A 14,652-nucleotide genomic window follows, 5' to 3' on the forward strand; every position below is an offset into this window, starting at 1 on the left:
ATACCATAGATTCTCAATTGGATTGAGGTCTGGGCCTTGACTAGGCCATTCCAAGACATTTACATGTTTCTCCTAAACCACTTGAGTGTTGCATCCCAGTCTCAAATCTCTGGAAGATTTAGCACCACCCATCATTCCTTCAATTCTGACCAGTTTCCCAGTCCCTGCCGATGAAAAACATCCCCAAGAATGATGCTGTCATCACCATGCTTCACTGTGGGGAAGACGTTCTCGGGGTGATGAGAGGTGTTGGGTTTGCGCAAGACATTGCGTTTTCCTTGATGGCCAAAAATCTCAATTTTTGTCTCATCTGACCAGAGTACCTTCTTCCATATGTTTGGGGAGTCTCCCACATACCTTTTTGTTACTGAGATCATGTAACAGATCATGTGACACTTAGATTGCACACAGGTGGACTTTATTTAACTAATTATTTGACTTCTGAAGATAATTGGTTGCACCGGATCTTATTTAGGGACTTCATAGCAAAGGGTAAATACATATGCGCGTATTTTGTGTATGTCCATTAGATGAAATCCAAATAAAAATCCATTTAAATTACAGGTTGTCATGCAACAAAATAGGAAAAATGCCAAGGTGCATGAATACTTTTGCAAGGCACTGTTCTTCACTCCTAAGAGTGTGTAGTGTAGGGTTTTTGTGAGGTATAGCATGATGGCTCATTAAGAGCGTCTGTCTTGCTTTCCTTATGTCATTCCCACTCACAACGTGCATCTGTGTGTGCTCAGCTATGCACTCATAGTGGGCTGTGCTACATGCAGAGTGGTTAGAGGAAGAGAGAGAGATAGAGAGAGAAGAAATCTGAGCGGTCCAATTTTTGTTATGGAAAAGAGGTTATCTTGTGAAGAAGTCAGATGCAACACATTCTTTATTAACCAAGACACATTGACTCCTCCATCCCTTTGCAAGGGTGGGGGATGAACAGTGAGCGCTGTCACAAGAAGTGCTGCGCTCTCTTCGGTCCTCTGCCCCTCGTCCCGTCATGGTCGTTGTCTCTTCTGAGTGCCTCTCGGCTGCGAGAAAATGAAAACCTTTCTTGTCGGTTGAGCCCATGTCTTCTCGGGTGCTGCCGGAAGGGCAGGGCCCACTCTTGGTACACCGGGTGCTGCTGCTCGACGGGCTCTCCATCTGGCCAGGAGCTAGCCACAAAGTTTGTGATGATCAGAGTTTGTATTGTTAGGTGACCTAAACTGGGACATTCTTAACACCCCGGCCGTCTTACAATCTAAACTAGATGCCCTCAATCTCACACAAATTATCAAGGAACCTACCAGGTACAACCCTAAATCCGTAAACATGGGCACCCTCATAGATATCATACTGACCAACCTGCCCTATAAATGCACCTCTGCTGTCTTCAACCAGGATCTCAGTGATCACTGCCTCATTGCCTGCGTTTGTAATGGGTCTGCAGTCAAACGACCACCCCTCATCACTGTCAAACGCTCCCTAAAACATTTCAGCGAGCAGGCCTTTCTAATTGACCTGGCCCGGGTATCCTGGAAGGATATTGACTTCATTCCGTCAGTAGAGGATGCCTAGCTATTCGTCAAAAGTGCTTTCCTCACCATAAATAAGCATGCTCCATTCAAAAAATGTAGAACTAAGAACAGATATAGCCCTTGGTTCACTCCAGACTTGACTGCCCTTGACCAGCACAAAAACATCCTGTGGTGTACTGCATTAGCATCGAATAGCCCCCACGATATGCAACTTTTCAGGGAACAAATCTACACGGACAGTTAGGAAAGCAAAGGCTAGATTTTTCCAACAGAAATGTTATTGTAATTATTTCGCCACTGTGGCCTATTTATCGCCTTACCTCCCTATTCTAACTACATTTGCACACTCTGTATATAGATTGTTCTATTGTGTTATTGACTGTATGTTTGTTTATCCCATGTGTAACTCTGTGTTGTTTGTGTCACACTGCTTTGCTTTATCTTGGCCAGGTCGCAGTTGTAAATGAGAACTTGTTCTCAACTGGCTTACCTGGTTAAATTAAGGTGAATTAAAATGACAAATTACAAAAGAAATATAAATAAATATGCGGTGTGTATAAACAGTGTCAAATAAAATAAAATGTTATTGGTCACATACACATATTTAGCAGATGTTATTGCGGGTGTAGCGAAATGCTTGTGTTCCTAGCTCCAACAATGCAATAGTATCTAAAAATTGACAACAATACATACAAATCTAAAAGTAAAAGACTAGAATTAAGAAATATATAAATATTAGGACGAGCAATGTTGGAACAGCATTGACTAGAATACAATATATATACAATATATGCATATGAAATGAATAAAACAGTATGTAAACATTATTCAAGTGACCAGTGTTCAATTATTAAAGTGACCAGTGATTCCATGTCTATGTACATAGGGCAGCAGCCTCTAAGGTGCAGGGCTGTGTAAACGGGTGGTAGCCAGCTAGTGGTGGTGACTAAATTCAGGGCAAGTTACTGGGTGGAGCCCGGCTAACAGTCTGATGGCTTTGAGATAGAAGCTGTTTTCAGTCTCTCAGTCCCAGCTTTGATGCCCCTGTACTGACCTCGTCTTCTCGATGACAGCGGGGTGAACAGGCCGTGGCTCGGGTGAATGATGTCCTCGATTATCTTTTTGCCCTTCCTGTGACATCGGAAGGGCAAAAAGTGTGCCTCCGATGATGCGTTGGGCAGACCACACCACCCTCTGGAGAGCCCTGAGGTTGTGGACGGTGAAGTTGCTGTACCAGGTGGAGATACAGCCCAACAGGATGCTCTCAATTGTGCGTCTGTAAAAGTTTGTGAGGGTCTTAGGGGCCAAGCCAAATTTCTTCAGCCTCCTGAGGTTGAAGAGGCGATGTTGTGGCTTCTTCACCACATTTCAGATTGTCAGTGATGTGTACACCTAGGAACTAGGTGAAGTTCACAATCAGCTCCTCCGTTTTGTTGACATTGTTCCTGGCACCACTTCACCAGGGCACTCACCTCCTACCTGAAGGCTGTCTCGTCATTGTTGCCAATCAGGCCTACTACTATTGTGTCATCTCCAAACTTAATGATTGAGATGGACCCAGTCATGGGTGAACAGGGATTACACAAGGGGTCTGAGCACGCACCCTTGTGGGGCCCCTGTGTTGAGGATCAGTGAAGTGGAGGGGTTGTTTACCACCTTCACCACCCGGGGCGGCCCGTCAGGAAGTCCAGGACCCAGTTGCACGGGGCGGGGTACAGACCAAGGGCCCCAAGCTTATTGATGAGCTTGGAGGGTACTGTGGTGTTGAAGGCTGAGCTGTAGTCAATGAACAGCATTCTTACATAGGTATTCCTCTTATCCAGATGGGATAGGGAAGTGTGCAGTGTGATGGCGATTGCATCATCTGTCGATTTATTGTTGCGGTATGCAAATTTATTTGGGTCTAGGGTGTCAGGTAAGGTGGAGGTGAAATTATTGTTAACTAGCTTCTCAAAGCACTTAATGAGGACAGAAGTGAGTGTAACTAAAATGCAACTTACAGTAATAGAAGCATTAGAATGAGCTATGTCGACAATACAGTAATATATAATATAATCGTTTCTTGATGCCCTTGTGTTCCTGCAAACTCTATAGCCTATAACTGTCATGACACTTCAGTTGTAGATGCGTGTTGAGGATTCGTTGATGCTAGTGATTTGATGCTTGTGACATTAGCCTTATTGAGAGGACAGCTATGGAAGGCGGGTACAAGGCTTAGAGCGGTTTGTTGGGAGGATTATAAATAGATAAAGAGAAAAACTGCCTCTGCCACTTCAGAGTGTGAAAAGACTGAGGTGTCAATAAGGTGCTGTTTTTATTTGCAATGATGTTATCACAGATCACAGCCATGACTTTGCATTTTTGTCTGACTTTTTCACTTAAAAAATGCATTAGCTCCACTTGCTGCATTTATCTGAAAATGTCTCTGATTTGTGGAGTCGTATAGGGATTATTTGAATTACTTATAGTGTTTATAGAGTTCTCTCTGGCATGTTAAGAAAGTTTTTGATGATAAGTCATCACTTATTGGCAATTTTGTTAGGAAGTTTGGAAAACAACATATTGCTAGATGCAATTACACGTATCACTTAGTGTAGTAACAGTATGTGGACTTGCCCACTACAGTATGTTCAGGTGTGTCATCTTAGCCAACAAAGCAACTGTTCCCCAAAATGCTCAGGAAAATAGGAGATCGGAGCTGTTAATAAAGACACCACATTAAATGAATCAGGAAAACACAGCGGTTGGTTCTCTTGACAGGTATTTCTAGCTGCCCTACTATAGCTAACTTAAAAGGTGTTTTTAAGCACAGCAACACATCTGACAACTCAACTATTTTCCTATGGTCACCCTCGTCATCTACTTGTAAATATCCATGTATATTTTACATGTTCTTTACAAATTTTCCTCGCTCAATAGCGTTATAAACTGTCTGTAACTACACATCAGGTATACAAGCTTACTGTAGTAGATGAAGGTATCTCAGCAACTGTTGTTGTTTAGGTCGCAGAACTGGAACACAGCCAGGGTTTCTAAGTACAGCCTTTAAAAAGGCCATCCGTCTTTCTTTCCAAGAAGTCATCGAAGGGCACTTTTAGAGCCATACCGTTGGGTTGGAGTGGATGCTTAAAGCTAAGTAAGAATATAGTGTTGTCAAGGCATACCATAAAAAATCTCTTTGCTGGGAGAGAAAGACTCTGACATGCTGTCATCTCTTTTTCCGCTGACTGGGGTTTATTCATAGGAAGTATCTGCCTACTGTAGACGAAAGAAAGCCTCTAAACTGATGCCATTATGAGCTGACTGGACTGTAAAAGCTGCTTCTCCTTGGTATCGGAGCTCTCATCCTAAATTAGCTCCTGGAGCACACACTTAGATAAACCCCTTGGTGTTTGAGACTTGATTGGAGGTAAACTGAATTTATGCTGATGATCTTCCCCCTCCAGTTTTGCTATTCATGACACACACTTACGTGGTGCAGTCGAGTACATTTTGCTAGCACAGCAGAGGCTAGCTCAGAGATTCACTTAACCACACTGCCTTAGTATTAGGCAGAATTGTGTTGTGGCATCTTTGCGTTGCTAATTAAGAATGTTGAATAAAGTAGTGCCCATTCAGCAGATAGTAATTTGCTGTGTGTTTCCAAAAAGGCTACAAATCCTAGCTATCTTTCTCACGTTGCAGCTACTGTCTCTCATTGAATCAGAATGTGGAACTCAGAAAGATAGGCCTCAGTCCATGGCGTTTCACTTTAACTTACTTCAACTTTTCAATTTGGCACATAATGATATTTATACTCAGTCGTAAGTCATAATATTGGTAAATCGTTAGAGGGAAGTGTTTTTCAATCGGCTTGCGCAAGAGATTGGCAGTGATTATGTATGCCTGTGTCAAAGTGGCCATAGCGATTTCAAAGCATATCACGCCCTGAACCAATCTCTCACAATAAAGCTGTGACTTTGTCTAACAACGTGAATGCCCCGCCCACCTGAGGATCTGTCTTTTTCAGCAATCTATTTCCTGTTTTTCAGGGGTGCAAAATCCACTCGTCACTTAAATCTTGCTGGCTTGATTACTGTCATTTTACTCCTGCAACTCTTTTATACTCTTGCTTCTGCCTGTCATTTTTCCACACTAACCTTACGACCACGGAAATGTTTGTAATGACCTGTCAAACACACCCCGGTAATAGCTGAAATGGGCTCAATGGAATACATTGGCTTTCCGTTGCATTTATAAGCTAAAGCTTCGTCAAGGGGACTGTCAAGACTCGGCGCTCGGCGCTCAGCTTCGACGGCCTACTAGCCATCACCGATCCTTTTTTCCTTTTCTGTTTGTTTTGTCTTTGGTTCATTCACGCCTGGTTTCATTTGCCTTAATTTCTGTGTGTATATATTTACCCTGTTCCCTGCCTAGTTTTGTGCGGGATGGTTTTTTATTTTGTGATGTAGCTCGGTAAGGTTGTGCCCTATTTTTTTGTTTCACGCATTGAATAAGAGTGTGTTATTTAGGAGCTTTGTTTGTTCCTCCTTGCGTGAGTAACGGGTGTCTCTGTTGTCGAGGGCGTTTGACTTTTGGACTGTGCCATACTTGTATTTGGTGGACTTGCCTATTAAAAACACGCATCTCAGACATCTCTGCTTTCCTGCGCCTGACTCCTTCACCTACCTCCTACCAACATCCTTCACCTACCTCCTACCAACATCCTTCACCTACCTCCTACCGCAACATGGTCACAGGGACTTAACGCATCGTCTCGACCCTTACAGAAAGAGAAGAGATATTGTTTTGTGGAATTGAAAAAAGTATTAATTTAACACAGTTCAAATGTTTACTAATTAGATGCACTGAAATTAAAGCAACTTCCGAAAATGAACACTCCGATCATACAACTCGCCATCTTGTAGTCCTAAAAAACTGAAATAATTTACCTCTGGTTGGTTCAACCATTCCTATGGGGAAAACAAATGGGGATAGAGTTCTGGGATAACCACCGAAAATAAGGCCTGAGGTTTAAAACAGGTTTAGGAGATCTTGTTTTGTTCTATGAGATAATATTAGGAGATCTTGTTTTGTTCTATGAGATAATATCAGTCAGTTAACATGACCTTTATGAATTATCAAGCCTATTATGTGCCTTAAGTGCTTTTTTTGATTACATAAATGCTTTAAAATTCACAAAACGGTAATGTTAGCTGACGAAGATTATCTCATAGAACAAAACGCTTAATCTATGCCTGTGTTTACCACAGACCTGATTTTTGGCTTTTAACTCCAATGAACTCCATTCCTTTTTCCATAGGCTTTGTCCAACGATACATGGCGGAGTTAGTGACTACAAAAATATGCCATTACTATTGCTCTCTATGTTGACGTTATGTCTGATCTTGTGGGCATAACGTTTAGATGGATGTAATCTAGAGCCAAGCATGTAGACTTTTTATTGAAGGGTACCCTGCTATTGATACACTTTTTGAATTATGCAAGAGAACGCGACAACAATTAATGAGGCAGTCTAGACAGCACAGGTGAGTCCTGGAAGGGTAGACCGAGCAAGTGTTTGGTGGTTGCACCTGTTACATCCCTTTAATATTAATATATTTGTATATGCAAATACACCCGGTGTATTTATGCCAATTCAGCACATACTTTTCTGTATTTTAACACAAAACACATTTATTAAATACCTTACACAATAAGAAAATGTATATGAGTGCATTCTACGAAAATAAAGTGCAATTTGAAAACACAATGAACACCTGGATTCCCACCAAAATCCCTGAAAATGTTTTATGTGTTGTAATTCAGTCAATATCTGATTGATTATAAAAATTATAAGAGTTTTGAGTATCTTCATCCATTTTCCAGCTGTTGCACATTTTACAATTGTTTTTCAAACCTTTTAACAATTTCGATGACCGTTGCTACTTTTTCTTCAGTCAGACTAAACATGTGAGCAAGAAACTGTGTCGGCAAGGTATACATCCCCTCTGTGCTACAGCTGAGCTAGCGAAGCATTCGCATGAATTAGCACCTCTGAAAATTCAGATGGCGGAGGTGGCGGCAGCGCACAAGATCAAACTAGGTTCCTTGCCGCGGCCAGAGCTTTAAGACACAGGGGCCATTTTGTTCTTGTCCAGCCTTGTTGTTAACTGTGAGATGGGCACTTATGACTGCATGATTTTGGGCACCTGTTGATCAGGAACTGAAATAAACTCGTGGTTTGCCTCAGTGCCCTGGTCTGACACCAACAGGATTACATAGAGCCACCTAAGCCCAGGTTCTGAGGGGGCATGCTCCTCTGTACAATACCTATGGGATCACAATCAGGAGTAACTTCGCCATAACCTTTAAGGGCCAACCAGACCCGGCGCCAGGATAAAGTGACTAAAGGGGCAGTTGAAATCGGTGGGGGGGTCACAATTTTGGGGGGTGCTTGCATTGGAATTATATTGAATTCTGCTTATATCACGCTATACCACAATAAACATAATGTTCAAATGCAGAGACTCTGAGACCTTGAGCGCTGGCGTGAAATCTGTAACCCATCTCCGTTGCACTGTATCAGCACAATGGACAGCACCCTACACAGTAAAGCAAAGCCTATTTGGCAATGAATATAGGCCACAAGATATCATTTTGAAAAGAATAATGGGCAAACGTTACACAATCCAGGTGTGAAAAGCTCTTACAGATTTACCCGTGAAGACAGCTGTAATCGCTGCCAAAGGTGCTAATACAAAGTAGTAACTCAGGGGTGTGAATATTTATGTAAAATAGATATTTCTATATTTCATTTTCAATAAATGTGCAAACATTTCTAAAAACATTTTTTTCACTTTGTCATTATGGGGTATTGCGTGTGGATAGCTGGTTTTATTTGTGATATCCATTGTGGCAGTGGCAGATAAACTGGTTAGCGCTAAATAGGCTAATAACACTAATGCCTTTTACAGCTAGCTAAGAAGCTATGTAAACTACTAGTGGTTGGGCAAAGCAGAGTTGAGTGAAGCAGCTTCAACCGTAAACTTGACCCCGTCCTTACAAATCGTATAAATCAAAAATTACATGCGGAAGTGTATCTCGTATTTCATGTAGCCTAGCAAGTGTATCTCGTATTTCACGCAGCCTAGCACGTGATTCACGTAGCCTACCACAGATGAGCAGCGCCCCCCCCCCCCCCCCCCCCCCTCGCTTTTTATGGAAAGGAGTCACACCTAAGCGCCCAGTGGCTTTCCATAGCCCCTCTACACACAAACACACACTCTGTTGCGAGCTCTGACCATGGTGCTGATACAGCGCAGTGTACTCTTTGCTCCTCCCATGTCTAGTGGAAAAGCCACACTGTTGATGTCATCTGAGCCTGAGAATCTAGTCGAGCGGGTGGGTTCCCATGATTTGGAAATGTTCATGATTTGGATATGCTCCGTAGATCATCCTCTCAGGGAAGATGGTTCCAATTAAAATCAAATCCTAGCAGAAGAATAGAGGCATCCAGATCTCTTCTCTGATTGGTTGGTTGAATCAGGTCTTCAGGCCTTGTGGTCCAGAAAGAGTTTGCTGAGGTTGCCCTAATAGGAATTGACATATTTCACTCAGCTTATCTGGCATTCAAGGGCACATCTGTGGTAGATACGTCTCAAAGCCTCGGTACATGTCAGATAAGCACGACACGTATACCCATGAATCTATTAAATAGCCTTACAATAAAAAAAAATGATATTCACTTATGTCTGTCTATCTGTTCACTGCCCACATTTCTGCTGACGTTGAGAGGCAGCCATGCTCAGTACGAGTGCTCTTTATTACAAGTCGAAAATGATGATTCTCATAAAAGTGAAGGCTTTGCTGACAACCGAGGCAACAAAAAGAGTGCTTTTGAACTTCATTACACAGCATAAATTGCTTGTTTGAATAATAATAAAAAAAGTCAAAGCCAATTAATAGGCAAGGCAAGTCACCCATGATACAAGTCAGTATTCGACATCCGTCCATGTCTGAGGACGTCGGGAGGTGACGTAAAAACCGACCACTAGGGGCAACAGTGAGAGCTGTTACCTTCAAGTAGGTTTCGGGTAGAGTAGATGGTCAAAAGCACCTGCCCCGGGTTTGAGAGGTTGCATGTTTGAATCCAGCAATAGAATGTCGTTTTTTACGTTTTTGATTTAAGCCTACCCCAAACCTTAACCCTTACCTTTATCATTAAAAGTTCATTCCTAACAATAGGAATTCAGAGTTAATGCCTAATAATTGTAATTTGTAAATGCCGAAACGTAACCTTAAACACTACAAAATTTGAAATTTGGGAGAAACTTCTACATTTTGAGTAACATGGATGAACGTCTAATTCTGCTGTGAGACTGTGAGAGCTTGTTGAAAGGCTCCCTGCTCCCAATGGTCAGGCTGCCATGTAACGGGTATCCAGTGTTACTAAAGATTGTCTCCTTTAATTATTTCCTGTTTCGCTGACTGGTGACAATGGTCTTAAAGTGGCACTCTAGTCTCCTTTTCATCTCATTTAACAACGGATTTACCGGTATGTCATGACATATAGTGCTTTCAGAAAGTATTCACACCCCTTGACCTTTCCACATTTTGTTGTATTTACAGCCTGAATTTAGAATGGATTAAACTGAGATGTTTTGTCACTGGCCTACGCACAATACCCCATAATGTCAAAGTAGAACCATGATTTTTGAAATGTTTATTCATTAAAAATGAAAGCAGAATTGTTTTGTGTCAGTATTCAACCCCTTTGTTTTGGCAGGAGTACATAATAAGTTGCATGGACTCACTCTGTGTGCAATAATATTGTTTAACATGGTTTGTAATAATGGTGCCAGAGAGGATGGCTGACGTTTTATGGGCTCTTAACCAACTGTGTAATTTTGATTTTTTTTCACATTGTTTGTAACTTATTTTGTACATAATGTTGCTGCTACCGTCTCTTATAAATGATTACTCACTTTGAATTGGATGAAGAATTTTTCTTTAATTGAGTCAGAAGAGAGGGATTTACTCCAGACACCCAAACAGGCCCTCATCCCCGTCATTCGCAGGAGAAAGTGACGGTGAGGTTTCATGGACGGAGATGGGAGTGCCTTGTGAGGATTGGGCGACGAGTGGCTAATCTGCCTTTGCCATCGGTACTATTGGCCAACGTACAATCGCTGGATAATAAAATGGATGACCTAAAAGCACGAGACATTGAAAGTAATATCTTATGTTTCACCGAGTTGTGGCTGAATGACGATACTAATAATATACATCTGACGGGTTATACATTGTACCGGCAGGATAGAACAGCAGCCTCTGGTAAGACAAGGGGTGACGGTCTATGTATATTTGTAAACAACAGCTGGTGCACGATATCTAAGGAAGTCTCAAGGTTTTACTCGCCTGAGGTAGAGTATCTCATGATAAACTGTAGACCACACTCTCTACCAAGAGAGCTTTCATCTATATTCTTCAAAGCTGTCTAGTTACCACCACAAACGTATGCTGACACTAAGACCACACTCAATGAGCTATAAGCAAACAGGAAAATGTTAATCAAGAGGCGGTGCTCCTAGTGGCTGAAATCCATTTGACCTAATTTCTACCAGCATGTTAAATGTGCAACCAGAAGGAAAAAAACTCTAGACCAACTTTACTCCACACACAGAGACGTATTCAAAGCTCACCCTCACCCTCCATTTGACAAATCTGACCATAATTATTTCCTCCTGATTCCTGCTTACAAGCAAACATTTAAGCAGGGAACACCAGTGACTCAGTCAGTAAAAAAAGTGGTCAGATGAAGCAGATGCTAAGCTACAGGACTGTTTTGCTAGCACAGACTGGAATATGTTACAGGATTCTTCCGATGGCATTGAGGATTACAGCACATAAGTCACAGGCTTAATCAGTGCATCGATGATGTCATCCCCACAGTGACTGAACGTACATACCCAGAAGTGGATTACAGGCAGCATCCGCACTGAGCTAAAGGGTAGAGCTGCCGCTTTCAAGGAGCGGGACTCTAACCCGGAAGCTTATAAGAAATCCCGCTATTCCTTCTGATGAACCATCAAACAGGCAAAGGGTCAACTCAGGACAAAGATCAAATCATACTACACCGGCTCTGATGTTTTTTGGATGTGGCAGGGTTTGCAAACTTTTACAGACAACAAAATCTAACAATTTTTTCAGAATGGCACAAATTCCCCGATATCAGGGTACTCATGTCAACATGTTTGCTTTCAGAGCATATTTGATCCCAAATTATAAGGGGCAGCACAGCCGAGAGCTGCCCAGTAACACGACCCTACCAGATGAGCTAAATGACTTCTATGCTCACTTCGAGGCAAGTAACACTGAAACATGCATGAGAGCAGATTTACCAGTTCTTGCTGTGAGATGTTACCCCACTCTTCCACCAAGGCACCTGCAATTTCCCGAACATTTCTGGGGGGAATGACCCTAGCCCTCACCCTCCGATCCAACAGGTCCCAGACGTGCTCAATGGGATTGAGATCCAGGCTCGTCGCTGACCATGGCAGAACACTGACATTCCTGTCTTGCAGGTGAGGACCAGCCTTACAACAGGACTACAGGCCCTCAGTCCAGCCTCTCTCAGGCTATTGCGTACAGTCTGAGCACTGATGGAGGGATTGTCCGTTCCTAGTGTAATTCTTGTTGCCATCCTGTACCTGTCCCGCAGGTGTGATGTTCGGATGTACCGACCCTGTGCAGTTGTTGTTACACGTGATCTGCCACTGCAAGGATGATCAGCTGTCCATCCAGTCTCCCTCTAGAGCTGTCTTAGGCGTTTCACAGTACAGAAATTGCAATTTATTGCCCTGGCCACATCTGCAGTCCTCATGCCTCCTTGCAGCAAGCCGAAAGCACGTTCACGCAGATGAGCAGGGACCCTGGGCATCTTTCTTTTGGTGTTTTTCAGAGTCAGTAGAAAGGCTTCTTTAGTGTCCTAAGTTTTCACATCTGTGGCCTTAATTGCCTACCGTCTGTAAGCTGTTAGTGTCTTAACGACCGTTCCACAGGTGCATGATCATTAATTGTTTATGGTTCATTGAACAAGCATGGGAAACAGTGTTTAAACCCTTTACAATGAAGATCTGTGAAGTTATTTGGATTTCTATGAATTATCTTTGAAAGACAGGGTCCTGAAAAGGGGAGTTTATTACCTCAATTACCTTGACTAACTGGTACCCACATACATTGACTCTGTACCGGTACCCCCTGTATATAGCCTCGCTATTGTTATTTTACTGCTGCCCTTTAATTATTTGTTACTTTTATTCCTTCCTTTTTTTAGGAATGTTTCTTAAAACTGCATTGTTGGTTAAGGGCTTGTAAGTAAGCATTTCACACGTGACAAATATATTTTTATTTTATTTTATTTTGGAATTACTACTTCATGTCTATACCCCACACATACAATTATCTGTAAGGTCCCTCAGTCGAGCATTGAATTTCAGACACATATTCAACCACAAAGACTGCTTTCCAGTTCCTCACAAAGAAGGGTACGTGTTGGTAGATGGGTAAAAAAATAACAAAGCAGACATTGACTATCCCTTTCACACCCAGTCAGCAGTACAAAGATACAGGTGTCCTTCTTAACTCAGTTGCCTGAGACCAATGTAAACAGTTACACAGTTCAATGACTGTGATAGGAGATCGCTGAGGATGGACCAACAACACTGTAGTTACTCCACAATACTAACATAAATTACAGTGAAAAGAAGGAAGACTAACGAAAAATTAAATATTCCAAAACATGCATCCTGTTTGCAATAAGGCACTAAAGTTAAACTGCAAAGAAATGTGGTGAAGAAATTTGCTTTATTTCCTGAATACAAAGCATTATATTTGGAGCAAATCCAATACATCACTGACTCTTCATATTTTCAAGCATGGTGGTGGCTGCTTCATGTTAGGAGTATGCTTGTCATTGCCAAGGACAAGAGAGTATCTTTATGATTAAAATAAACGGAATAAAGTTAAGCACATGCAAAGTCCTATAGAAACCTGGTTCAGTCTGCTTTCCAATAGACACTGGGAGACAAAACGTTCCTCTTTTTGTTCTCTATTGCTCCTCTATTTTTCCTCAAGGAAGAGGGGGGCTGATGACATCACAGACAGGGGAGGCTGATGACATCACGCAATCCCAATCAGAAAAACTCTTTGAATGCCCTTGCAGTTATGCCTAATAACACTATTTGCTCAAAACATATATATTTACCCTTTAGTGTGTGTACTTCACTGTATTTATACTTTGGATATCGCTTTTCAACAGTAAAATTGAAAAAAATTGATGGAGGACGTCTTTAAGTCACTTTCTGTCCCACAGGGGGAAGGAGTACGGGCACGATGTGGACTTCCTGTTGACCATGCCTGAGATGGGAAAAGAAAAGGGGCTACTGGTTCGTGTGATCGACAGACTTAGAGACCAGGTAAGTTGGTGTACTACTGTGTACATAAACATCTCAATGTAATAACAAAATTATAGCAATTATACACGATATACAGTACAAAAAGAAATATCAGTCTCCTCAGAGATAGAAGGTTACAGAGTGGTTAGTTACTCTTTACCAAGATCAATAGTAAAAAAAAAAAGCACAGCACCGTGGTATTTGGATTATGGCATCCTCAACGGTTTTAAGACATCGAGTGGAGTTTCGAGTTTCACTTCAGTAAAGGTTGGAGTGTGGAGTTACGGTAAAGGTTGACTCTACCTTAGAGTCTGTTTTATTATAAAGGTCAATTCTACTTCCTTGCATCCTTGAAATGTCAAGACATCAAACTAATAGTTGAAAAGAGCTTAAAACCCTTGATAGCAGCTTACTCAGTGCTGACAAAGAACAAATGTTTTGTCTCCCACAAGGTATGAAAATTGTGATTCCTCCCCCCACCATCCTAGTGCACACAAACTACCGCAACGACAGAGAATGATGTGCCTAACCCTCTTAAACATAACTGAAATCATTCTTTTCAGACACAGAATTTTCAGAAAAAGGATGAAAATAATGATCACAAAGTACAATAGACAGAGATTACGAAAGTCTATCCCCTGTTTGTGGAGTTGAGGGTAATAAGAGCAGAGGAGAAGACGAGGGCCGAGACG

At 41.9% G+C, this 14,652-nt stretch overlaps 1 protein-coding gene across 1 annotated transcript in view; it reads left to right on the forward strand.

Annotated features, from left to right (window-relative positions):
• Positions 1-14,652, forward strand: part of dntt (deoxynucleotidyltransferase, terminal) — a 145,999-nt gene that overhangs the window by 98,123 nt on the left and 33,224 nt on the right. Inside the window, exon 8 of the mRNA XM_021607961.3 lies at positions 13,879-13,981. Within this exon, the coding sequence (XP_021463636.2) occupies positions 13,879-13,981 (103 nt within the window). The remainder of the gene's footprint in view (positions 1-13,878; positions 13,982-14,652) is intronic.

This window comes from Oncorhynchus mykiss, chromosome 1, assembly GCF_057628025.1.
Source record: "Oncorhynchus mykiss isolate SJ-2025 chromosome 1, ASM5762802v1, whole genome shotgun sequence".
Classification (NCBI taxonomy): domain Eukaryota; kingdom Metazoa; phylum Chordata; class Actinopteri; order Salmoniformes; family Salmonidae; genus Oncorhynchus; species Oncorhynchus mykiss.